Source organism: Sinocyclocheilus grahami, unplaced genomic scaffold, assembly GCF_001515645.1.
Source record: "Sinocyclocheilus grahami isolate Dianchi unplaced genomic scaffold, SAMN03320097.WGS_v1.1 scaffold61.1, whole genome shotgun sequence".
NCBI classification, from domain to species: Eukaryota; Metazoa; Chordata; class Actinopteri; order Cypriniformes; family Cyprinidae; genus Sinocyclocheilus; species Sinocyclocheilus grahami.
This window is the reverse complement of record NW_015505240.1, coordinates 1,719,127-1,746,775: the sequence shown is the minus strand read 5'-3', so window position 1 is coordinate 1,746,775 and position 27,649 is coordinate 1,719,127. Positions and strand designations below refer to the sequence as shown.

Below are 27,649 nucleotides of genomic sequence, written 5' to 3'. Positions count from 1 at the left end.
AGTTTCTATTTATAACACGTGTTTAAAGGGTTGCGCAATGTAGCCAATCACAGACTCAGCTGTTGAATGCATTTCTGGAATGCAATGGCCAATCAGAAGTGATTAAGTTAGAATCTACTCACCACAGTGCTGAAATTGCACGCTCACGAATCCTTTTATTTTAACACACAAAGTGTAGACACTGTGAAAGATCCATTGTGCATATATTTACTGTGTTATAACAGAGCTTTATGAGATTGCGATTAACTGAGATGTCAGCTTTTAGTGATAATAAAGGAAGCGCTCTGCTCGCATTCTGCCATGCCAAACCATGCACGCTTAATGCTTTTCTGTTAAAAATAACAGTGGTTTGTGAATGTCGATGCTTAGCCTAAATAACAAATATTTTATCGGGAGTGTTTATGCTGGGATGTTGTGGAGCTTAGGAGATGTTACAGAACCATTTCATGTAAATTTCTTCGATGTACTGAAAAAAATCTATATAGATTACTTTTATGTAGGCTATTGTGGGCGGGAGCGGGACAAAACATGAATGTTGCGGGCGGGACCAGATAAGATATACTTCTGCGGGAGCGGGCGGAAGCGGGCGGGTGCAGAACAGAATCTTGCGGGAGTGGGACTGAAAAATCTGTCCCGATCACTGAATACGTTTTATAACTTTAATGGTAAGCATTAATCTGTATTTATTTTTTACAATGAAGACTACAGACATTAAAGTAAGCAAATGTAAAATAACACTGGATGTGTTATTTTACATATGATTACTTTGATTTCTGTAGTATTTCTTACCTCTATAAAAACTTACTTAACCTGAAAAACTTAGTTTCATAGCTCTCTTTATTTTATTGCATTTATTTGTGCTGTTGTTTGTATTTTTTTTATGTGTTCTTATTTTATTACTGACTTTTTACTTGTTTTTTTATGAAAATAAACCTTTGCATTGAAGAAAAGTATAGTTTTGTTTGTATATGCTGTCAATTATAGTTCTTAGAAAAAAAATCGGTATCGGCAGATCACACTAACAAAAAAATCGGAAATCAGAATCGGCCAAGAAAATTGCAATCGGTGCATTTCTACTTTGAACTGTATTTACTGAAAAAAATAAAAAGGTCTGATGTGATATTCTCAAAATAATTAGCTTGGCCCATATATTGGTCTATCACTATTCTGAATCAAAACAGAAAGTAGTAGCCTATCGTTTCTACAGTGTTGAAACCCTGAAAAATTATAGCAAGGAATGTAAGGAATTCTGGTCAATAGACCTTAGTCAGCAAACACAAGCATGAATTGTACATAAAACCATTGTTATGTAAATTGCCACATTCAGTTCAATGCAAACATGAGAGAAAGAGAGAAACAGACACAGAGGAAGTGAGAGACATGACATGAAAGAGTGATAAAGCAGGGTTAAGTGAAAACAAAAAGAAGCAATGCTAGATAATGTAAAGAAAATGGAGTACAGTAGGTAAGGAAATTAAGGAAATGGAGAAAGGGAAGCAAACCGGAAGCCAGAGATATGCATGTGCATGCAGTATATGCATAAGAATCAGGTGTGACATTGCATGTGCATGCAGTATATGCATAAGAATCAGGTGTGACATTGCATGTGCATGAGCAACCCATAACAATCTACATTTTCTGTAAACCCTTCAAGCTCTACCGAACATCATGTCTACTCTGTGTCGACCTCTTGATTCACACTCCAGGTTTTATTAAAGCACCATGTCACATTGCAGCATCGTGATCCACGCGTTAAATCACGCCACAGCTGTGTTTGAGCAGATCAGGATACCGTGACTTCATTCAACATGGCGGTAAATCCACAGAGGCATATACACTGCGGTATATAGCACACAGACCTGCTCAAGGCAGGATTTGGACAGAGATAGCGAACCCCGGAATCACAGCATGTGCCAGGAGCACAACCCAAGGTCGAGAATAAACACGTGCTCATTCTTGACAATCAAAACATCTCTCTGAGAAGGGAATGGAAGAGGGTGGTGGAGGTTTACGGCTAACTGAGTGTGGAAATAATATGCAATAATGCATTCAACATGCGATATACAGATAAATATGCAAGTAGCACCTTGTTATTTATATATTGCTTTGCAATAAAGAAACAGCATGAGAGGTCAGAAAAGAAGACAGGGAGAGACAGGGCTGATAGACATTTCCCAGAATGCATCAGTGCAGCATGAGAGAGGGGAAATGGGGTGTATAATGTGGATGCTTCCGGGGATGCCGTAAATAAGTGCTTAGTAAAGCCTCTGGCTTGTTTTAGCCTGTGGTTTACTACTTTAGTTTAAACTGTACATTTTACTGCATTATTTGGTCATAATTAGGCCATATTAAGGGTTAAGTGTTCAAACCCACACTTAACTCTAAACGTTTGCATGTTGCCCCAAACCATTGGCATTTAGATATGAACGATACCCCATGGCTCTTTGAGGAGAGATGTGCTATTCATATTCTAAGCCATTTGACTTATCATTTTTGCATGGTGGATAATAAAACGGGCATAAAAATGCAACCTAGGCTAATTAGAAAAACATGCCTCTACCTAGTCCAAAAATGTACCTTTACATGCAATTGGCTGAATTTTCCAGCTGAAATGAACACTAGTGGCTGTAAAACATCAACAATGTTTATCCCTTTAACTGATTATGATTACAGGGAGATTATTGATTAATAAAGACTTATTTTTGCACAGTTCCTTGCATGATACTATGTCATCACCTCAAAACTGTTAACATAGTGAATGATTTGTAAACAAACACATTTTGACAGTGGCGTCACATGACTAGCTCCATATGTTAGGCTTTTCTAATGTGGGAAACTTGCTTGTTGGTCCACCTGGTACAGCATTGCACTTGCGATGTAAAACTCGAGTATGAGTCCTGTGAAACAAGTCACGACACTTTATAAAAGGGCTCAAAGATTTGTAAAAAGCTAAAACCGTATTGTTGCTTCAGCAAACATGGTTTTAGCTCATGTTTGGTTTTCTTAGCATTAAGGGGTAGTTGTGGCCTAATGGTTAAAGAGTCAGACTTGTAACCCAAAGGTCATAGGTTTGAGTACCGTCAGGGATTGTAGTAGACTACACTAGTAGTAGTAGTACATGCAGGCAATGTAACATGCAAGAATCAACATATTATCATTTTGCAGAAATGTCGCCAGATGTGCGTTTTTACAATGTGCAAATCCCCTAGATTTACATTGACTTCAGTGGGCTTTTTTAACTACCCAAGACATGCTAGAAACCACATAGCAACATACTAAAAACCATTTAGAACACCTTATAAACCACAAAGCAACAGTTTGGCAATCACACAACACCTTAGCATCATGATAGTGAGTTTTGGACTATGTTTTTAGCACTAGCTGTTTTTGGAAATGGATTTATTTTCTCTCTGCACAAGCGTAAAGAAAAATGTTAATAGAGTCCCTGTCTTAATGGTAGATGTGCAGCAGAAAACAATAGCAATGAATCACCCGTGATTACTGTCAGCCACATTAGTTTGTTTTACTCTTCCTGAGAGCTACATCTGTATTTCAATTAGGTAAGATCAGAAAACGTTGACTCTGCTCTCTACCAGTCCAGACTTGGGCGTCTGCCAGCTGAAGAGGAAGACAAACTGGCTTTAAGAGTTTAATGACCGCAGGGCACCAAAACAAAGAGCAATCTCTTCCTTCTCCATTGTACATAGCTTCCAAACCTGATGTTGCATTTTTTACCTTGAAAACATCAGATAACCATATCTTTTTTTTATCAAGCAACAACGAGAAAGGGTTGTCTGAGTTGGGTTACCTTTCATAACATAAGCTGTAATTTACTGTACAGTTGGCTAGGGATAATAGCAGGTGGGAAGCAGAAACATGCAATGTTTTTCTGACGAAAGTGACCTTAAAGTGCAACAACGCTCTTGTGAAAACAGCAAGTTGGGGAGGGCTTGCAAACCACATATGTCATGTGAAGATTAATGCTTTGTATTTTAGCTTAGGGTGTCTGAGACAGAGGTGGGAGTGAAGTGCTCTAGCATGAATACCGAGGCAGTTAATAGTTTTGCTCAACTGCTCTCGCAGCGTTGAAGAGGTCAGTTCCTCTTCCTGCTCTCGCTCCCCAATGCGGCTATTGAGGTGTCGCCGAGGGCTAAGCAGCAGATATGCTTACCTTAACCCCCAAACAAGTCTCTCCACCTCTAAATAATGTGCGTCAGAGGTCTTGGAGAGGGGTGCGTGCTGCAGAACAACTCCTGAGCTCAAAGCACCTTGGGTCGATTGTGTCATGCACACACACCTCAACATGCAAAACATCTCTTCTTGTTCATACTGTAAGCTAACAAATCCAAGACGTGTAACTAAAGGCTAGGGCTGGGTAAAAAAATATCGATATCTCGATTTTAATCGATTCTTATTTTTACGGAACGATATCGATTCTTAAATCCCAAGAATCGATTATTCTAGCCTGTTTTCAGTTAATGGACGGAACGTTAAAGGGCACTTCCCATCCAATATATCGCAATAAGCATTGTGCGTTGGTACTTTTAATATGAAACAAAGTCTCCGATTTCTCAGATTCTGTCCATTGTATTGCAGTATTCAAACAATTAATCCCGGTTAGGCGCTGTTTAATGTGGAGTGACAGATCGCTGTTGCGCCTCAGGTCAACAGACGCGGCAGCGCGATACGCACCTGAACTGATCGTCTCCTCCACATTAATACCAGTTTCAGCAAAAAATAATCATGACTAAACATCTGAAGGTAAGTTAAAATAAAGAGTACAACTTTACAATCCGTATCCTGTCTCATGTAATCACTCAATCAGTGTTTCAGCCGCGCAAAGACATCAATATAACGGCTTGTAAACAATGTCAAGTAATGTCACATTTACCTCAGAAAAACATATTCGGTGACCACAAACTCATTAGTCGGATAGAAAAATAAACTGTAGAGAGGGGCATTTTGCTAAATATATGCACCATATAACATATTCATTATAAATTTTACTGTTCTTCAATGTTTAATTTATGTTTGAATAAATCCATCAAGTTTTATGACAGCCACCATTGTTTATATTTAAAAAAAACGAATTGAAATAGAAATATTATGTAATTGTAACTTTATTATTTTAAAAACTTCATTAAGTGTCATTTTAACAAATCAGTCAATTCAATCTTCAATATTATAGTAATGTAGTACCAACTGCCTCTCATGTAGCTATATTTTACAGCATTAGTTGAGAGATTTGTTTTCCTTGAGAAAATTTGGTATGTACTGTACCTGATATGTATCCAAAATAATCAATATTGAATCGAATCGCAAGCTTGTGAATGAAAATCGAATCATGAAATTTGTGTCCAAACCCAGCCCTACTAAAGGCCATCTGTGTCATTATTTCGTTCACTCACATACTCATACACACACTGTCCCCTCACCTCCTCCCACTGGTGGATGTATCTGATGAGGCGTGAAAGCCTGAGAAGACGGAGCAAGCTGAGGATTTTGGTGAAGCGTACAATACGCAGTGCTCGGGCCGTCTTGTAGACCTCCGAATCAAAGCCTTTCTCTACTATTAGAAAGATATAATCCACCGGGATGGAGGACAGGAAGTCTACCACGAACCAACTCTTCAGGTAGTTCATCTTAATGACCTTTGGGTCCAGGATGATCTCCGAGCTCTCCTCATTCACAATTCCAGTTCTGAAGTTCATGACCAGGTCCACCAGGAAGATGGTGTCCGAGGCCACGTTGAAGATGAGCCAGCTGGTGGTAGTTTGCTCGGAAAAGAAGGTAATTCCCACAGGAATGATGATTAGATTCCCCATCATCATGATGAGCATTATCAAGTCCCAGTAGAACCTGCAGTGGAGACAGAAAATTACTTGTTAAGTTGGACCACTTGAAAGCCAAACCATTTTTTTTTATGACTTAACCATTTCCATTACCTGATCTATCAAAGATTTGCCCATGAATTGACTTTACAACCTCTTCAAAAGTACTTTCACATTACCTTCTATCCTGCCTCTGTTCCCAATAGCAGAAAAATGCTAGCCCTGTTCAGCATGAAGATGATGTAGCAGGACTGGGCAAGATTAAATTCCTGCTCTTTTCTGCTGGAATGCCCTCATTGCGATCACCCTCAGATATATGTAATGTTTCTCTGGGTCCTGTCTAACAGACTTCCTTCAGCGATCAGTACAGCTCGCGCCTGCAGTCCGCACATGATGCACTACAGCTCATTTCCCTGTCGCTTTTGATATCACCGCCAACACTTCCTGCTGGATTGCCACCCTGTGACAGTGCAGCACAGCTTGCGCTTTGCTCTCTGGATGAGGAGGCAAAGAGCAACAGGACCAAAAATGCAAGAGGGAGTTAGTAACATGAGAGGGTTTCCCTTTCTTATGTGAGAGTTGTGTGTTTACAACTGTCTGTGTGCGACATTCTGCTTTGCTTGTACAATACTCAGAAAATGAATTAAAGGTACAGGCTGTAATTGCTGAGCCAGCAGCACTTGAACCCTCAGGAATTAGCTTGTGTTTTGAAAATATGTGAATGGAGCCACCATAGGGGTGAATGGAATCATGGCGGCCGCTGGAAGGTGTTTGTTGATTCAGTACGACTAGCAGCCTGATGGGCCCAGCAATTACACAATGTGCACTTTATTAATGTGCATTGCCAACTAGCTAGCTGAAACCAATATCCACAAGCTGCATCACAGGAATAAATAAATTGAATATAAATTTAAATACATTTAAAATGGTTCTCTTGAATTGTGTTCAATACTACTGTTTGCACTGTATTTGTATACTGTATTGGTCAAATAAATGCAGCCTTGGTGCGCATAAGAGACTTCTTTCAGAAACATTTAAAAATCATGCCAATCACAAACTTTTAAATTATAAAGTCTAAATTATAAAAATATCAGCATTATCAATTATGAGCATTTATCACTTGACCGCTACACCAATGTTATGTTTGTCAGCCTACAGTAAACCACTAGACCGTACTCTCACTGCTTAGCTGATGTTATATAAGCATTATGTAAAACTTTCCATTTACATGTTGAAAAGCTCACAAAATTATTATAAAATGTAATTTGTGATACTCTGCAGACGCAGTATGTCCTTCATTCTCTCTCTTCACCAGAGCACTAAACTCATGAGAGGTTTTCAGTTGCTTGGCAGAAGATGCAGCGCACAGCTCGTACAGTGAGAAGAATCGCATTATGATTTCGAACCTTCAGTGTTACATAACAAGACACCCAATGTTAAATAGACATGCAAAGAAATGAAGGACAAAACGGTAGTATTTGGACTGTCTGCTTATTTAATTAATTCCAAATATGAGGGAATTAATTAAATACAATTCCAAAAATGTTTGTACTTATTCAATCGTCAAAATATCCCTGTTTGTTTTTGTAATTATTAATTTATTTTTAGTTTTTAGTTTCCTCTTACTGATAATGCTGTCAAAATCACCCTGTCATTCCTGACAGCAGGATCATCAGTGGGCTGTTTTGATATCCACTGGTCAAGAAGATGCTTCTGACAATTAAAGAAACGTCAGTCCACCTCCATTTTCATGTCTTGTAGTGTTTGTATGCCTTGGCAGACCAGACATGTACCTGAAATGGCTACAGACTCTGCAATACACATAAGTCTAGTCGTAAATTAATGTTTTGCTTCTCAATGTCTATTTAGCACAGGTTAAACACTTCCATTGTCGTTTGCAAGCATGAATCTAATGTTTGACAACAAGCCAAACCAAACACACAAGTGAAGTAATTAGTGAACACTGCTACGTTGGTGGTATTACTCATGCCACCTAATGTGAAGAAATCTTCCTCAGCACAAAAGTGAAAAATAGCCCGTTTTTATGTCTGCCTTGAGCAGAGATGAGTCAGCTCTCTGATAGGAGTCCAGCAGACAACAGAAGAGATTTTTTGCAATGCTAAAATGTTTAAAGGTCAGTATATTGTATATACACATGCACACATACTATAATTGCATTAATGTAGCTCCTGTGTCTTGTAAAAACTAAAGCCAGACGTATTTTGACAGGCGCCGGGCTGGCCTGGAGAACCACACAAAATGTCCTGGCTGCTGATAACGGCATACATCCATGAACTAAAATAGATGCTTTCAAGAATCCTATCTCAACGCTAGAAACCCCTGGCTGGTGCCTCAGATGAGACCGATGCACTTGGCTGTAATGCCTCTGAGTGAATGAGAAAAGCTCTCGGCCTTGCTTTTTAAATATCAACCGATCCAGTATATCAAATAATTATCTGTGCTTCGGTCCAAACAGACATCTTTGGTTAATAATATCCACCTTGGATATTTTTACTTTTGGGAGCTCTAAAAAGATGAAAGAATTAATTACTTGTTATTGCTTCTGCTGTTGGTTGCAGTATAGCTGGGATTGTGCATGAATTGCATGTGGAGGTATATTGAGTACTCATATTGTAAGTCGCTTTGGATAAAAGCGTCTGCTAAATGACTAAATGTAAATGTGAGAGAGGTTTGACAAGCCGTTTTGCTTTTGTAACTGTAGCCTTGACAACCAAATGACAGACAGGCTGTATTGTCAGAGGTGGGATGGTTGCCATGTGACCATCTGTCCTGCTGGTGAATACTAAAGACGTGCATAGAGGACGTGACCCAGACACAATTGTTCTATGCTCAAATGCGCTTTTCTGTCTCTCTACAGCAGCTACAACTTCACCTCAGTGTGGAATGTGGTTCTTTAAAGGAATAATATGCACACAAATGAAAATTCTGTCATTTATTATCCTCATGTCATTTCATCAGGCTGTCAAGCTCCAAAATAAAAAGAATCATGTGTTCTGAAGTCATCCGATAGCTGTGTGTGAGCAATTTTGAAAAGTTGTTTTGCATTGATCATCTTCCTAACAGTGAGCTGTTAACTTAAAAACCGAATCAGTGAGTTGAACTGAACTGAATTAGTCTGGACTGTGAACTAATCACTGGTTTTATGAACTCAATCAACTGAGTCACTGAAAAGATCCGACTCAAATGAACAATTTGGAACATTGCTACTCCTGTCATAAAACTTTATATATATTTTTAAAAAATGTTGTGGACAAAAGAGACACAGATTGCTCTTAACTTGCTGTGGCCTGTTTGCAGAGCTCTGCAGTCACACTGCATTCATAAATTGGGCGTTCTTCAGCATTGTATGCGAGAAAAAAAATACAGACTTAGGCTATTTAAAGAGTACCAAGGGGCATCAATTTGGAAGAAGTGAGACATGCACTGGCAAAGACCTTCATTAGACTTTGGGACACGTCTTTGAGACAAGCCTCCAAAAAGCAACAGCAAAAAGCATCAATAATGCAAGACAAACTTGTATGCCCCTAAAAATAGAGGTTAATCTGGGTTTAGACATCAGAGGCCGTTTGATAGGGAGAAGGAATCTGCTCACATACAAATCCTGCTTTTCCACAACCTGTGTGATTAATTTATAAGCCAGAGATTTGACCCGAGCTTATCCGTTACCTGATAAATCCTGCCACTAAAAAATAAAAAACATGCACAAAGTCACTCGAAATGGTGAGGGAATTTTGGGAAGGTGACGTCAGTCACGTCTGAAGAGTTTCAATAGATTCAATAGGCTGGACAAACAGGGAAAGCAAGAGACAGATGACATGCAATATGGAGGACCGATAAAAGAAACATACGACTGAGTCACGCATGACAAAAGCCGATGACAAAAGATCTCAGGCAACATCAAGCATGAGCCCTTTCTAAAAACACTGAATAATGAATCTTACTAACCTCCTATTAATCTTTAAAGAACTACATTGAGATATTGAGTTTCCTAATGCTTCAGAACCAAAACAGCACATGTGAATGCTGTTGTCACTCATGTGGTGTTTCTGGTTCCAGCTTTTTCAGTTCACGGCTGGGACGTTATTGGAAGAAAATGAGCAAATTTTACCAAATTAACTGGAAAAAAGCTTAGAAACAAAAGAGCATTTCCCTGTGTGGGTGAGAAAGGAAAGCCATTGTAAATGAGCAGACGATACCGAAGCCTGCCAAGTGTAGCTAGTATCACACGGTTCAGGCTTTTGTCCATTAGAAGCAATAACTGTCATTCTCCTATTGACTCTATTTTTCTTTCCGTCCACCGTCTCCCTCTTCGTATCTTCTATTTTCTCTTTCTCACCTGTTTTCTCCTTTTCTGGTTCTCCCTTTGATGTAAAGCCTATTTGGCAAGTGCGATCAAAGGCTCAATATTGTGTGCAGACCTGAAGCATGGCTGTCTAAGAATGCTATGAAGTAGCTAGCACCGAATTCATTTAATAAAATAAAGACTATGTTATTTTAGTATTGCTTATATACTGTAGTATTATTTATATGCTGTTATATTTTTTTGAATTAGCTTTTATTTTTTAATATTTTGAGTTTTTATGTAAATTTTTGTTTAAGTAGTGATGTGCGTCATTATTTTTATTAGTTTTTATTTAAATTATTACTGTTTTGCTTAATTTTCATTTCTATTTTAGTTTAATTTTAGTGCTTCAACTTATTTGTTTGTGTTAGTTTCCAAGGCAACATTTCTCATTTTCATTTAAGGTTTTTAAGTTTAAGTTTTCATGTCAATTTTAGTTTAGATTTTAGTCGTTTTGTTACATGCTTTTGTGATTTTTATTAGTTTTTCTTTATTTTTATTTCTGTTTTAGTAGTTTTAGTACTTCAAGCTTAACTTATTTTATTTCAGTTAGTTGCCAAGGCAACATTTCTCATTTTCACTTAAGTTTTTAAGTTTTATGCACAAATGTCAACCGATTAAAAAAGTCTTTGTACCTGAAGTGTGCAATTTTCTTTTTAAGCAAGTTTTCAGAAGACTCCCCCGTCTGCCACTGGTTAGTCAAACCGATAGTCCCGCCCCCAAATCACTCTATTGGTTGAGTTAATGCTGCTGAGTTGAGATGCGCAATCATCTCAATGTTTTGAAAGTGGCACAGATCCTTTTTTTTTTATATATATATATATATTAAATTATTAAATATAATTTCTAAAAAAAAATTATAATTGTCACTGCATATTGATGTCTGTATTCTGACATCAAAAAATTTACACTCTTCAGTTTTAATTACTGGATTCTCAAAATTACCCCCTTAATAAGTTGTATGTACAATATGCATATGATTGCTAAGCAGCGGCGTCCTTTGTACATTATGGCAGAAAGGTCAATCATGTTACATCACAGGGTTCAGAGCAATGTTAATCTCGTTCAGTGTGTGTTGGACATCTAATCCGATCTCACCTTCTCTCATCCCTGCTCTGATGTTGGAGGGCTTTACACAAACCGTTCTGATCTGTTTCAGGGGTGGCGTAGCCTAGTGGTTAAAGACCTGAATGGTTGTAGGATTAAATCCGTCTACTACGTGAGTACTTCACATACACAATCTGTGTACTGTGAGCATCGCATAAAAACATCAGCTAAATGTCAAATAGTAGTTGCAATAGAAATGGACCTCCAGCAGACATAATGGGTCATTCATATTGTACAGTATTGGCTGACCTCTGTAACTTCAAAAATAATGGATATGTTTGTGTACTTGAGAAATTAGCTCAGGCACTTAATGTTTATTAATTATGACTTGATTGTTTGCACAGAGTAACACGGTGGAACCCAATTTCTCTTCTGAACAGATGTTGCCATTTTGCCAAGTCTCCTTCAAACATGTGAAACTGGCAATTTATTAAGAAATATAAAAGTTTTTTTTTTTTTTTTTTTTTTTTTTTTTTTTTTTTTTTTTTTTTTTTTTTTTTTTATACATGGTGTTGACTTTATTTAGTATTTAGTTTAAACATCTTTTTAAAAAATATTATTTTATTAAACAGTATGGAAGAGTGAGACAAGACAACTATGTCACTTCTTGGAGGATGATGTCATCGCTTTTGTTACTTAAATGGGTCATATGATGTTGCTAAAAATAACATTATTTTGTGTATTTGGTGTAATGAAATGTGTTTATGCGGTTTAAGGTAAAAAAAAACACATTATTTTCCACATACTGTACATTATTGTTTCTCCTTCATGCCCCGCCTTTCTGAAACGTGTCGATTTTTACAAAGCTCATCGTTCTGAAAAGCGTTTCCTCAGCGACCAGCACAGATCAGCTCTAGGCATGATGAAGCGGATATCATCCTCTTTTGGAAGACCAAACAAAGTAGTTTCGCTTTCACAACGAATCACACAGCGCCTTCACGACATGGCAGCGGTGGCAACAATACTACAGCGAGAATAAAAGTTATGCCTTCTTTGCGTGAACATTTGGGCGGCGTTATGCAAATCTTCCCACATCGTGACGTAGACATGTGGGGGCGTGTTAGAACGAGCCGTTTTAGGTAGGCGTGGTTGACTCTTAACTTTTATAAAGAATATCTCTTTGGATTTGAAACTTTAGTCTTTGCAACTTTACAGATCTTCTTTATGCACCAAGAGCTTGTAACACTCCAAAGAGAAAGGAAAAAATGAAATCGCATCATATGACCCCTTTAAAAGGGATTTTAAGATGGAAAGTAGCATTGAGTACACAGGAAAAACTAATAGAATGATTTCAAACAATATTTCCATGAAAACATGATTTGTTTGAAACATTTGTTTAGATAAAAAAAGAAACGCATGGAAAATTCCTAAATAAGTTAGAAATTACTGCAGCATGCAGAAACATGACAAAAATTGCATTTGCTCAAACTGAAGTAGTGCAGTTATTTAAAATTCACCCATTCAGTTAATTATGATATTGCAAATAAAGAAAACAAATTTAGAGTTATTATAATAGTGCTATTATGCTACTATTATAATATTATGGGCAATATTATGTTAGTATCATTGAGACAGGGTTATAGTTTTTATTATTATTTCTAAATTGTTTTTGTTTTTACATTTTCTGTTTCCATTTCAATTTTAATTAACGTTTTAGTAATGTTGTTGTGTGCATTTTTATTATATTTACTAACTTTTTTGTTGTTATTTTAGTACATGTTATTTAGTAGTTTTTTTTTTAGTTTTTAAAAATCTTATTTTATTTTATTTCAGTTACATTTTATTTCATGTAATGTAATTTTTAAGGGTTTAGTTTTAGTTAAACATAACCATGATACTATTATGTGGTTACTGTAATAAGTATAATAATATTTTAATCAGTATATTTATATATACTATATATATATATATATAGGAATGACCCTGCTTTGGTAGTTAGGTGGTGCCTTGGGAGTACAACATCTGAGTTGTTTTGCTCTTTCATGTTACACATGATATCCAAAAGCAAAGTCCATAAATTACATGGGATAAATAAAACAACGAGACAGGTGGGAGTCCAGCTAATGACCTTGTACGGGATAGAGTTCTCCATATTCATGAACAGTGTGGAGCTGCTTTCAGCACCATGGAGAGCGTTACGGGCTGAATCTAATAATCAGACATGCCATTCTTTCTGCCTCGTATCTATCTATCTATCTATCTATCCACCTGTCTGTCTATATTGACGAAATGGGATGAGAAACTGAAGACTTCAAACCTCCAAGTGGAATAACCAACTCCAGTTGCAAAAACTGACAGTCTACACTGTAAAAATAACGTTTATCTTTACAAGTATGTCAATTAAATGGCAACTTCTTTACAATTATTAAAAAAATGGCAACTGTGGTTGTCAGAACTTTCCTGTCAAAACATGGCAATTATGTTTCAAGCATTTTACTGACTCTATCATTTTAGATCCTAACTATGTCAAGAAATGATCATGTTTCTATGCTAAACAAATTGAGCTATTAATATCTTTTGTTACTTTCTTAGTAAAACGTTTGCTACTGTGAAGTGTACAGAAAATAACTCGGGTTGTTCAATTGAAATGATGACTTAAAGTTCATCAAAATTAGCCTCTCCAACAACTATAACAAATAAAAATAAGAAAGAAACGTGGTGGTTTATGCACAAAAATAATTCTGGGAAAGTCCCGTTTACTATAAATAAGGCAGTGGATATTTTTTACTAATTAAAAACATTAATTTTTTACAGAAAATATTTATACAGTAAAAAATTCATATATACTGTTTTATTATATATGGTGAGGTAACCCACAGCTAACTTTTTTTCAATTAAAAATGACATTTTTGCAGTATATATTCATTTATCCATCCACCTGTCAATCTATCTATCTATCTATCTATCTATCTATCTATCTGTCTGTCTCTCTGTTAGTTTTCTGTCTACATTGGTGCAATGGGGTGAGAAACTAACTTGAGACTTCAAACCTCCAAGTGGCCAAACAAACTCCAAATGATGAACAAAAGTATGAAATTATGCTGCTGCTTATGTAATAATGCCTTTCCTAACAAGCTATTTGACAATAACCCAGTGTTACATTGTCAATTCTTTATCCGTATAGTCTAATTTGAAGAGGATCTGCTAGTCAAGTTGTGCATGAAACGTTCTCGCGGGGGGCATTGGGTTTGAAAACCCCCTCCATTCACCTGACTAACGCGATTAGCGTTAAACTGCTTTAGATCAACTGTCCCAGCACTAAAATTGGCATGGGCTGTTACCTGGTTAGAGCCACACGGGATCATACAGAGCCACGAGATAAAACAATAGAATAATCCGCGTGTTTCTGCCTCAAAACAAGACGTGATCTTGCAGCCACCCTCGTTCCTTTTCATCTCACGGCAGACACTAACAGCTATGCGTTTACAATGCCAGAGTGGTGCATCATTGCCTGCGCGCACTAGCACACACGTCTTACACAACAGCAGAATGAATGCCCAATCGTGGCAGGTCGGAGACGTCCCATGATGACTGCTGTGCCGTTTATTCACCGAGATGACATTCACCCCTACTCGTGCCAAGGGCATTGCGTGCGTTCAGGTTCTGGTTCCCCGAAACGCCACGCTAAATGACTGCAAACGCGGCGCGCGGCGCTCTATGCCCATTTTGCTGTGACCTGAGTGTGCGTGGGAAGGTGACTTTCCACACTCCTTACCTAAAATCACTATAGGGGTGAATGATCCAATATCCAGCCGTCTGCACTCTCTCCTGCTCTTTCTCCACGGCTTTCTGACTCCCGAACATCCGCAAGGAGAACTTATTCACCCCGGGCTGCATCATGGCTCCAAATTGCCGCTGCATGAACCCGTGTTGCCTGGACGCGGCGTCTATATCGTCAAACCCGACCATGGCTTCTTCCCGGTCCCCCTTTGCACCCACTGAATTGCCGTGGTCTTTCATGTTCTGGCTCCCCATGCTGTTCTTCAAGATCGAGTCTTGCCTCTGGAACACATTATTCCCATCCGCTTTCTCCTCTTTGTTGCTCGAGAACGAATTGGATTTGTCTTCCATGGCGGTTTCAGAACGTGCTGTCTCCGGGTGCGGAGGACAGGCTACGCGTAAAAGTCGAAAGGAGCAGCTGGCGGCTCTTCTGTTTCATTGGACGTCCCTCAAACCACCGCTGCCTCCACTCCGAGTGCTGCTGCACAACTGAGAGGCAGAGTAGTGGTGAACCCGACAGGATCAGCTTTCTTGGGCTGCTGCCATCTACTGTCGGGGATTGAGCGCGGCTCGCGTCCCGTGGCTCCCCAAGCGTGTCGAGGACGCGGACGCACTGTCATAATGCGCTGCTCCAATATGCTTCCAGACTGAAAGCGTGCCAAAGGAATACGATTTGAACAAGATGTTGTAGATGCAAATCTATGGGATGATATTAGACTCAAAATGATTAATAGACGCACGCACAATTATTCATGTACTGCATACATTTTATACATGTATCTTACTAACCACAAACGCGAACTAGACGTCAATTAATGCACGCGTGTCACCTGATCCACATATGCACAGAATCCTTTTTGCATGAGCAATTTATGATATATTAATGCAGAACAGAACATTTTTATTCGAAAACATGTCTGTATTTGTACAAATCCCTGCACAATCATTTAATCCTGAATTCCACAGACTCAAATTGAAAGGCATTTGTTTGTGGTTAGTAAGATACATGTATAAAATGTATGCAGTACATGAATAATTGTGCGTGCGTCTATTAATCATTTTGAGTCTAATATCATCCCATACAAATCAGGGTTATGTAAAGCATTTGGGAAGGGCATGTTTTATTACGAGATGAATTGAAATGGCAATATTATGAAAGACTAACATCCCTGTGGTTAAGACTGTCTATAAAATATCATGTGTCATAGGGGTTTGTGGTATTGCAAAATCGTGCATCGTTTAAAAAAAAAAATATATATATATATATATATATATATACATTTTGTATTATATATATTACATATTTTTCAGGAAATTAAACAAAAATACTTTATATCTTAATAACCAAGTGGGTTATGCGTTTTTCATTTTTTAAATGATTTTATTTTACTTTATTTTATTTGTAATCCAGTGAATTAATATGTTACATCCGAAGAATATTTAATCTAATTTGACTCCTTTCTCTTGATGTCTGCAAACCAAAAGATGATTATTTGAACAAAAGTTTGGCATCAGTTCAAAACCGAGTTCTCGTTATGTAACAGATTAAAAAGAAAAGTCTCTAAACAATATAACTAATATTACAAAACTCAATTGACAGTCATAATTGCATTATGAAAGACTAACTTCTCTGTGGTTAAAATCTCATGATAAATAGGGTTTGTAGTATGACAAAATTGTGTGTATATATTTTGTATTATGGAAACCGAAAGTGCTATTATAGTTATTTTCCTGCAAATTCAGTAAAAATTATTTTGTCATACCAGAGCCAACAATATTCATACTACCTCTATGCTAAGTGCAAAATTAAGGTATATATAGGATATAATCAAGCAAGCAGTATATTGGAGAGAGAAGAGTTTTTTTTTTTTTTTTTAGAGAAAGTACTGTAATTTTAACTATTCTGTAGGAGGTGGCAAAAGAGTGAAGGTAAGTGACCACGGTATAAACAGTACAGCCAAATCTCTACCAGCAGACCAATTTTTTGAAGTCACATGATAGCCTACATTATACTGTCAGCCCTATGGCAAGACTCACATAGCTATTTTAAATTCAACCTGTAAATCTAAATGCACTGCCAATATTGGGGCATTTTGAATCTGAAGTAAGAAATGTTGATAAAACAGCTTGAGATATGGCTAACTAATCTTTTCAGGTCTTTAAAACCTTCTTTCATCTGGTTCTTTCAACCATGAGAGAACCTCTCCCTATTAACACTAGAAGCACTGGCCCTGAACTGATCGTTTTCTCAAAATAAAGCTTTTCTTGTGAGTGCTCTGATATCATCGGCAAGAAATGTAAAAAAGTCTACTTTATGGACCCTGCCTAAGCTTTATGGTTTAAGTGACGTCACTTAAAGTGATAAAACACAATATTTAAACATGTAGTATTCAGATTTTGTCTTTCAATATGGGCACATCAAATTGATTTCATTCTCTTTACAGTCCTTTCAGATTGTTCCCTGCCGCAGAGAACTGAATTAGAGAGGAAATTAGAGTTGATGGCGATGAAGATTTGTGCATGCCTAAAAGTACCCTTACTATTTTAATTACAATAAAACAGTGGTGGATTGCTAGCATTAAAATGTTTGACAGCTTTATATACTATTATTGAAACGTTTGTGGTCAGTAAGATTTTTTTTATGTTTTTCTTATACTCAACCAGGCTGCATTTTATTTGATCAGAAATAAAATAAAACTTAGTAATATTGTGAAATAATATAACAATTTAAAATATCTGTTTTCTATTTAAATGTACTTTAATATATAAAACTTTGGTGTCACATAATACTTCATATCACATGCTATTCATGCCAGCTATTCCTCACGCAACAAATATAGACAGAAAAAAAAATCTAAGCATTGTGTTTTAAAATGACTGACTCTTTCCGCTCGCTCATACACAGTGCTGGATGGTAACTGATTACATGTAATCTGGATTACATAATCAGATTTTTTTTTAAATAAGTACATGTACTGTAATTAGATTATATTACATTTTCAAGTACTCATAATCAGATTACAGTTACTTTTTATTACAATGGCAGTAAATAATTCATGATTTGTCTAACTACTTATTTTTTCTCTCTTAATTTTTCCTTTAAAAAAAATCTAACTGCTGTATACATTCAGAAAGTCTTCCAGTTTAATGGAACTGCACACACCAGCCAGTTATCAGGTGACTATAATTACACAGAAAATGGAAAGAAATGGAAACTAGCTCTTCTGCAGTGCTTCAAGGAACGCCAGTTTGTAAAACCCTGGCGTAATGTAATGTTTAATGCACTTCATGATGTTGATAACAAAGAATGGAATTATTTTCTTATGGGTTAGGTCGAATGTAATCTAAAAGCAATCAAAGAGTAGTTAGTTACTAACTACAATTGCCGATATGTAATTTGTAATCAGTAATGGTAATTTTAATCAGTATGTTATAGTAACCAATAATGCATGAGGTCTCGCTGGACGCAACTGCAACAGATGAGACAAATGAAGGGCATTTCAAATCACTGCTTTATGTTTTTATATCAGAAAATGTGATTTGATGCTCTTGAGCTAATTAATAAATCTGAATTTGGCACAGATGTGGGAAGCTGAATTCCTTAGCATCCTGTGAGGCTAATGTTCTCATGTGCACCTAGTAGGATACACTCACTCATGCAATATTTTACCCAGATGTGAAATATCACATGCTATTCATGCCAGCTATTCCTCACGCAACAAATATAGACAGAAAAAAAAATCTAAGCATTGTGTTTTAAAATGACTGACTCTTTCCGCTCGCTCATACACAGTGCTGGATAGTAACTGATTACATGTAATCTGGATTACATAATCAGATTTTTAAAAAAATAAGTGCATGTACTGTAATTAGATTGTATTACATTTTCAAGTACTCATAATCAGATTACAGTTACTTTTTATTACAATGGCAGTGAATAATTCATGATTTGTCTTACTACTTCTTTTTTCTCTCTTAAATTTTCCTTTAAAAAAAAGAAATCTTACTGCTGTATACATTCAGAAAGTCTTCCAGTTTAATGGAACTGCACACACCAGCCAGTTATCAGGTGACTATAATTACACAGAAAATGGAAAGAAATGGAAACTAGCTCTTCTGCAGTGCTTCAAGGAACGCCAGTTTGTAAAACCCTGGCGTAATGTAATGTTTAATGCACTTCATGATGTTGATAACAAAGAATGGAAATATTTTCTTATGGGTTAGGTCGAATGTAATCTAAAAGCAATCAAAGAGTAGTTAGTTACTAACTACAATTGCCGATATGTAATTTGTAATCAGTAATGGTAATTTTAATCAGTATGTTATAGTAACCAATAATCTACCCAGTATCATCTTTCAGTGTTAAAATATCTGTTGTTGTTTTTTCCTTTCTAGTATTATGCACATTTAGAAAACCTAAGCAACTGCAATGCAATGCATTAAATATATTAAAAAAATATATATATATATGTTCTGGTGTGTTGATAGACAATTGCTATGCAGTTACTATTTGTTCTGAATGGATTGGAGATGTTGCTATGTGGTTGCTAGGGTGTTTTGGGTTGTTGATGGGCCATTGCTATTCACTTAAGGTGTTATAAATCATTTTTAGAATATTGCTGTGTGGTTGCTATAGGGTGTTGCTATGTAGTTGTTCAATTTGTTTTGGTTTCTTAATAGGCCATTGCAATGCAGTTGTTTTTTAGCTTGTTGCTATGTGGTTGCTATGCGATGCTGATATGCTGTGTGGTTGCTAGGGTTTTGGCTGTGTTCTGGCCAGGGTTGTTAATCGATCATTATGCCGATTTCTAAGGTGTTCAGTGTGTATTTTCATTAGCAAGTGAGGTTGTGGTTACTCTGCACACATATAGAGAGAGCTCTTTGTGTTGTTCTAAATAGCAACAACATTTTCTCGCTCACATTCTTTAACTGTAATCCTATCTCAGATCTGCCTTGTATCGTGGGCCGTTGTGTCTGCATTATGGCCTCTGGGGAAATAAAGTAGTATTACTCTGATTCTGTCTTGCCATGTCAGAGCAGTAGAAAACGAACAGCAAACGGAGGACGATCCTGTTTTAGTTTCCATTCGACCTTGTGCTAGTTCACGTTCGATGTTTTGGGGGCTCGTCAGGGCGGTTTCACCTTAACTGAGCTGAATATGAATCTGTTATCTGGATTAGGGGAATTACAGTTGAGCTCTCAGGAAGTTTATAACATCTCTCCCTCACTGTTGTCCTCTGATTAGTTATAGGACTGAAAAGCTGCTTGAGGAAAGACACCTCTATATAATCTGATAATACCTCTAATATTATGAGTTTCTATATTTATATGTATATATGTAACTATGGTCCTGCGACTATTTCGTTCCACTGTATGAATCCACATATGGCAGAATTTGTTCCCACAGAGAACAAACGTGATTTATTTAATTTTATAAATGTTATAATATAATACATAAAAGAAAAAAAGAACGTCAAAGTACTTGCCAATATTCCAAATATATTCCAGTGACTTGTGGATGAGGAAATCGTGTGTGTGTGTGTGTGTGTGTGTGTGAATTATTATTTTAATGTGGCAGATGTTGTTGTTTTATGTAATAACATATTTTCAAAACATGCTATATTTTCTATATACATTTTCTATATAAATTTTGCTTTGCCAAATTGATTTAGCTACAGACATCTTTAAAGTATATATATTTATATATAGTATTATAGATATAGACATCAAATGTTTTTGTAGCTAAAATATGTTCCTAGTCTACTTAACGAAACCTACTAATCAGGTATTTTCAAAATGTATTTTTATGAACATTTATGTATTTCTGACTAAATTGTAGCTTTTCTTAAATTCTTGTCTGGTTTTGGTCATTTTCGTTCAACCAAAAAGGCGTATTTAACTGCGTGTCAAATACATTACATTGCATGTAATATAATACATTGTTATGAAAATATTTTGTGATTGCTTGGATTTTACATACGCAAGGAAATAGATAAATAACACAGAAAGATTTATCTGAATAAACCTGCTGTTTAGTTTCTCACATTACATCCATCGTAATATGAATTCAGAATGGTTTGTGATCTTGTTTATTCACCCGTGTCCTCTGCTAGTTCTGTTTTTCTAATGATTGATGATACTGAAGGTCAGTCCAGTTCTCTCCTTGTGAAGTCAAACTCTTTTCTGCAAGCCGTATATGTTCCACAAAAATACTGTAAATGCTGTGGACTACAGCAATCAAGTGGGCTCATTGCAGTGTGGATTTATCCACCTTGACAGAAGGGGGCAAACGAGAAGTGTCAGGGCATCGCAAATGAAATTGTCCTTCCAGCGGCCATGAGGCATTACCTCTAATGGGAGGACATTAGAGAGAGAGAAGCAAGTGGAAAATGAGGTGGAGACTCTCAGTAGGTGGTTGCCTGGGTGTTGCTAAGATGGTTGTGTGGTTGCTAGGCTGTTTCTACTAGCTTGTTACTAGAAGATTGCTTAGAGAAAGGTAAAGGAAGAGAGAAATGCAGACATCAAAAATTGAAATAAAATGAAAGATGAGAGGTAAAATAGGAGAAAGACAGATTAAGAGACAACCTTGGTCAATTCTTCATGGTCAATTTAAATCCCAAAGTAAGAGCTCGTCTGTCTTTAAAGGGATCTGTGTCTCAGCTCGGCTTCATTTAGAGTTAGTAAACACTAATTAATCTGCCTTGGCCATTGTGTTGTCTCTCTTCACCTGCACTATCAGTGTTAAAAGGCTCGCTGCCGTCCATCCATTGGGACAAAGAAAGAAAATCCCTAATCAGAAGTCTAGTCCTGTCTGCTGCTCTGCTTTACAGCTCCTTTCTAAACGAGCTTCTGCAATTACTTCTGAACCTGACTGACAGATATTCAATGCTGAAAACCAATCAATGCTGAAAACTCACAGTATTGCTCTTCTTTATTATTATTTTATTTTATTTTTTTGCAGTTTCTGTTACTGGAAATTTTCTTTTTTCTTCTTCTTCTTCTTCTTCCTGGTGCACTTTATTTTCACCATAAACCACCTACTTGTCGAGAAAGTGGCTGAACCGATGGTCTGAACAGCTTTTATTAGGTTACTGATATGACCTTTCATCTCATGTCAATGTACGTCATTTAAATGTAATTTTTATATTATTTATTATTGCATAAATGTTTAATATTTGTAATGTGTTTATAATAATAATAATAACTATTATTATTATTATTATTATTTTAGTTTCTATTTAATTGATTTTATTAAATTGTAATAAATTACACAATAATATATATTTCATATAATTATGATTATTATACAATTGATTATTATTTGCTATTATAATTTATTATATTATTGTTATTATTAATTTATTATTGTTATCTGCTGCTGCTGATTCATTTAATATTTTTTATCGAAGAAATTGTATGAAATTGTATTAATAATAATAATAATTATAATTTAATAACATTTTCTACAAATAATGTAGATACATTTTTAATACTCCAACTACTACTACTGCTACTTATTATTATTATTATTATTATTATTATTAATTTAATAATTTCAAAAGTATTATGTTTTTATTTATTTATTTATTTGTGTCATACTTATTTAAAAATTTAATTTGACCTTTAAAACTAGAATAGACATTCAGTAAATACATCAAATAAACTATGTCACAGATTAGCTATACATTTTTCCAGTAAGTGACCAGTGAAGTAAGCATGCAAGTTACTTTTGATATGCAGGTTAATCGCATTTTTCTTGTACCCAAAAGAATAAAAAATTTAAAAATGCATCTTAGTTTTATATTGTATGAGGCAAATCTTAATTATGATGATTTAAAGGCAAATCCAGACTGATCTAATGTATTTTTCCACTCTTCTAAAATTCACATGGGAAAAGCACAAACCTTTATATATAAAGAGACGTGTTTATTTCATGACAAGAGTTTGTAATGAGGACTTGCTCTTGTTGCCACAACATTTCCTTTACATCTTCTCACCTCTTTGTTTTTCTCTACCCCCTTTCCTTTCGTCCTCATTTCCTTTCACCTTTTTCATGCTCTCTCTATCTCTCTCTCTTTCTCTCTCCGGACCCCCGGGGGCCAGGTCTTGCTGTCTCAGCAGATATGGGAGGATGAATATGTGAGAAAATCAGGATGTTCCCTGTCGCGTCTCTCATTAGCACATACAGTGGCCGCTTAGATATAAAGTATTCTGCACACAAACACAAGCGAGAGAATCAGGCTTGATTATACATTTAATGTAAAAATAGAAAAAAAGAAAAGGAAAAAAAAAAACGCTTAGGGGCAACCTGGATGTCCTTGTCGAGCAGAATAAATGTGCAAATATTAATAGTAACCAACAGTCTCATTGTATAAATGGGAGATGCTCTGTTTTTGTTCTGTTTAACATTGTTATACATGTGAATTGATGACAAACACAACAGGAATTCACCTCAAAATGAACACCACCCTCATTAAGATCTTATTTTATTTGGTGTGGTTATTATTTGTTATTTTCCGTCTGCTCTAACTGTGAAATAAGGGTTTACACTCAAAACTGATTTTAATATTTTACCATTGTCAGAGCTGGAGGCGCTAATTTAAATTTTAATAGATCCCAGTGGACCTTGAAAAACAATGAATTAGACCAGTTTTGTTCAGAGACAGCAGTGAAAATATGAGGAGCAAATGTTGAGAATAGAATTGCACAAAAATGAAGAATACTGTAGAATAGATATAAAGTATTCTGCACACAAACACAAGCGAGAGAATCAGGCTTGATTATACATTTAATGTAAAAATAGAAAAAAAGAAAAGGAAAAAAAAAACCGCTTAGGGGCAACCTGGATGTCCTTGTCGAGCAGAATAAATGTGCAAATATTAATAGTAACCAACAGTCTCATTGTATAAATGGGAGATGCTCTGTTTTTGTTCTGTTTAACATTGTTATACATGTGAATTGATGACAAACACAACAGGAATTCACCTCAAAATGAACACCACCCTCATTAAGATCTTATTTTATTTGGTGTGGTTATTATTTGTTATTTTCCGTCTGCTCTAACTGTGAAATAAGGGTTTACACTCAAAACTGATTTTAATATTTTACCATTGTCAGAGCTGGAGGCGCTAATTTAAATTTTAATAGATCTCAGTGGACCTTGAAAAACAATGAATTAGACCAGTTTTGTTCAGAGACAGCAGTGAAAATATGAGGAGCAAATGTTGAGAATAGAATTGCACAAAAATGAAGAATACTGTAGAACATACATCTTAAAATATCGAAGAAAAATGAGAACCGTCATTACCTTTTGAGTAATTGTTCATAAGAGATGTTTTTTACCTCACATTCGTGTCAGACTGCAATTTCATAAGGTTTATTTTCTATGTTGCAATTTAAATGATTGTTATGCTTATTTAAATCTCCAGAATAAAATGCATTGTCAATATAATGCTGCTTAACAAATCTGTGCGCCTATGCAGTATTCAGACAGACTGGCTGGTATATTAGTGTATTGTCAGGGAGAATATTATTTATTGCAGAAATCTGTGGGGACGTGTATGATGAATGCTTAAATAATCGCTTTTTTTGCCTTAAATATATCATTAAAAAAAAAAAAAATTTTAAACTGAAACCTTTTATTAAAATATTTTTAACAATTTCAGTCTTTACATTATTTATTTATTTGTAATGTAATAGTTATTCATATTTTAAGTACAAATTATTACATTTTAAACATTTTGCAAAACAATGAAATCATAATAAAAAGGTTCCAAGTTTGTTTTAATGTGACCTTCATGTGACAAAATTGAAAAAAACTTTGTAAAAATCATCCTTGAGGGCATAAAAGTTCCTGTAGTTGAAGCAACATTTAAGTGTTTCTGTTTGCAGGAGGGAGAAAGAAACAAAATAAAACCGAGAAATTTTTGATTGCTGACACTTAATAATTAGTCACTATTCTTAAGCAGACAATAGTAATCGGTCAGGGAGAATATTATTTATTGCAGAAATCTGTGGGGACGTGTATGATGAATGCTTAAATAATCGCTTTTTTTGCCTTAAATATATCATTTAAAAAAAAAAATTTTTTTAAACTGAAACCTTTTATTAAAATATTTTTAACAATTTCAGTCTTTACATTATTTATTTATTTGTAATGTAATAGTTATTCATATTTTAAGTACAAATGATTACATTTTAAACATTTTGCAAAACAATGAAATCATAATAAAAAGGTTCCAAGTTTGTTTTAATGTGACCTTCATGTGACAAAATTGAAAAAAACTTTGTAAAAATCATCCTTGAGGGCATAAAAGTTCCTGTAGTTGAAGCAAAATTTAAGTGTTTCTGTTTGCAGGAGGGAGAAAGAAACAAAATAAAACCGAGAAAATTTTGATTGCTGACACTTAATAATTAGTCACTATTCTTAAGCAGACAATAGTAATCGTTTTTTCCGGTACACACTGTGTATTTTCCCAACCTCTCCCTGCTTTGATCAGCTCTCAGAACTTCCAGTGGGGTTATGGGGCTGAACACTGAGATGATTTTTCAGCCAAAAAAAAATCTATTTTCGAACAATGTCCTGTGAGAGTGAGTCATGGAGATTTCTGAAAAGGCAGATGAAAGGGAATGGCTGATGGGAAGGGAGACACAGCCGGGCTGGAGGGAGGAGAGGAGAGCAGGGTTACCCAGGTGTGGAGGCTGATCCATCATCTCCACACAACATATGGAAAGATATGGAAAGATAGCGGTACCAACTGAACTGGAAAAGGACAGTGAAAATGTTTTTTCGGTGTACTAGGTTATGGGGCTGAACACTGAGATGATTTTTCAGCCAAAAAAAAATCTATTTTCGAACAATGTCCTGTGAGAGTGAGTCATGGAGATTTCTGAAAAGGCAGATGAAAGGGAATGGCTGATGGGAAGGGAGACACAGCCGGGCTGGAGGGAGGAGAGCAGGGTTACCCAGGTGTGGAGGCTGATCCATCATCTCCACACAACATTAGGAGCGGATATGGAAAGATAGCGGTACCAACTGAACTGGAAAAGGACAGTGAAAATGTTTTTGTGAGTTTTCATGTGAGTTTTCATGCAATACTATATGGACACAGTGTGTTGCACTAAAATGCATAATTCACACACAACATAAATGTTTTGTTACTATAATTAGCATATGTATTTTTATCATATGGGGTGAAAACACAATGCAGATGTCTTTTGTGGTTAAAATGCAGTCCATAATTCTTGAGATAAAGCCGTTTGCATGTGGATATCTGCACCACAAAAATGTAACTAACATTTTTAACCAATTTTATCATCCACCAGGTGAAAATCGGAACATCTAAAGAACTGCTAGATTTACAACGTTAATAACTGTAAACGAGTTATAGCATTTGAATGTAATGGGTGAGGTTATGCGCAGAAGTTTAATAGGCTACTTAAGGTTATAGAGTTAAACCAACCCCTAATTCTAAGTACGGGCAATATTAATAGTTCTGCATGCCACGAATTACGACATACGCACATGCAGACGTACACAAGCAGTGTGTCATGTGGTAACAGATGAGGTGTGCAGGATTGCAAAATCAGGGTTTTTCTTGACCTTGTTTCCTTTCTTTTATCCCCCTGTCCTCCTCGTCGTCTTTGTTCCTCTGCCAGGCTGTCATCTCAAGGCAAAAGGCAGCATGTGTACCGTGGAGAAGCATTTGCCAAGCGTACTGAGGAGAACAGTGTACCCACGTGCACGTTTGGTGCTGAATCACAAGTATATGCATGGATTTTTCACTGTGAGTAAAGCCTATACTGTGTCAAGTTTGTACAAAGTGCCCTGTTTGAAAACACAAACGTAGCATTTTTCTCAAAGGTTTAAAGCAAAGCGAAAGCCTAAAAGTGCATTTATGTTGTTCCCACATTATAAACACACACAGAAAAGAAATATCCATTCCTGAAAGCTGATTCAGCGACCCAGCTCTGCTAAAATACACAACATAGTAACAGCAGTGATGCAAAATTTCCCAAGAATGCATGAACTGAACTGGGGGAAAAAAAGATACATATATTTTTTTATATTTATATAAACAGAATAAATCTATTATATAATAGCATATATATATATATGTGTGTGTGTGTGTGTGTGTGTGTGTGTGTGTGTGAGATACGTTTTAGTTACTTATATTGCCTCATAATTTTGTCTATTTTTGATTTGCGTTACAAAAAAACTATGTATTTTTGTATTGTATAAAAAATTTATTTTCTTGTCCCTTGAAGTGCGTTTTGTTATGTATTTTGACATCTGAATGTGAATATGATGTTTGTCTTGTCCTGGCATCATTTATTTATTAAATAGCACTGTTTACTTTTTATCTGATCTGTGCCAAGATACAACACCAGTCGGTTTGGTCATCCAGCTGAGCGTTACTGTACGCCTGATTGGAGTGTTTAAACATACCTGTAACAGGCTTCGGCGAAACATGAGGTTGTGTGGCAACGTAACGAAATCTCCAACCTATTATTCATTAATAGTCTGTGTAAAGTTACGCCTCTTAACACGGGCCTAATCGAGATGAAGTGGGCGTGCTGTGTCCTCTGCACTCGGCTGCATGTGAAACGGACAGGGCATATGGCGTGG

The 27,649-nt window shown here is 36.1% G+C and overlaps 1 protein-coding gene across 1 annotated transcript in view; it reads right to left on the bottom strand.

The window, feature by feature from the left end:
* Nucleotides 1-15,683, bottom strand: part of hcn1 (hyperpolarization activated cyclic nucleotide-gated potassium channel 1) — a 108,374-nt gene extending 92,691 nt beyond the window's left edge. Inside the window, exons 1-2 of the mRNA XM_016271346.1 lie at nt 15,017-15,683; nt 5,436-5,859 (exon numbers count right to left, since the gene is read on the bottom strand). Coding sequence (XP_016126832.1) covers nt 5,436-5,859; nt 15,017-15,372 — 780 coding nt within the window. The 5' untranslated portion in view covers nt 15,373-15,683. The remainder of the gene's footprint in view (nt 1-5,435; nt 5,860-15,016) is intronic.
* Between the last annotated feature and the right edge of the window lie 11,966 nt (nt 15,684-27,649).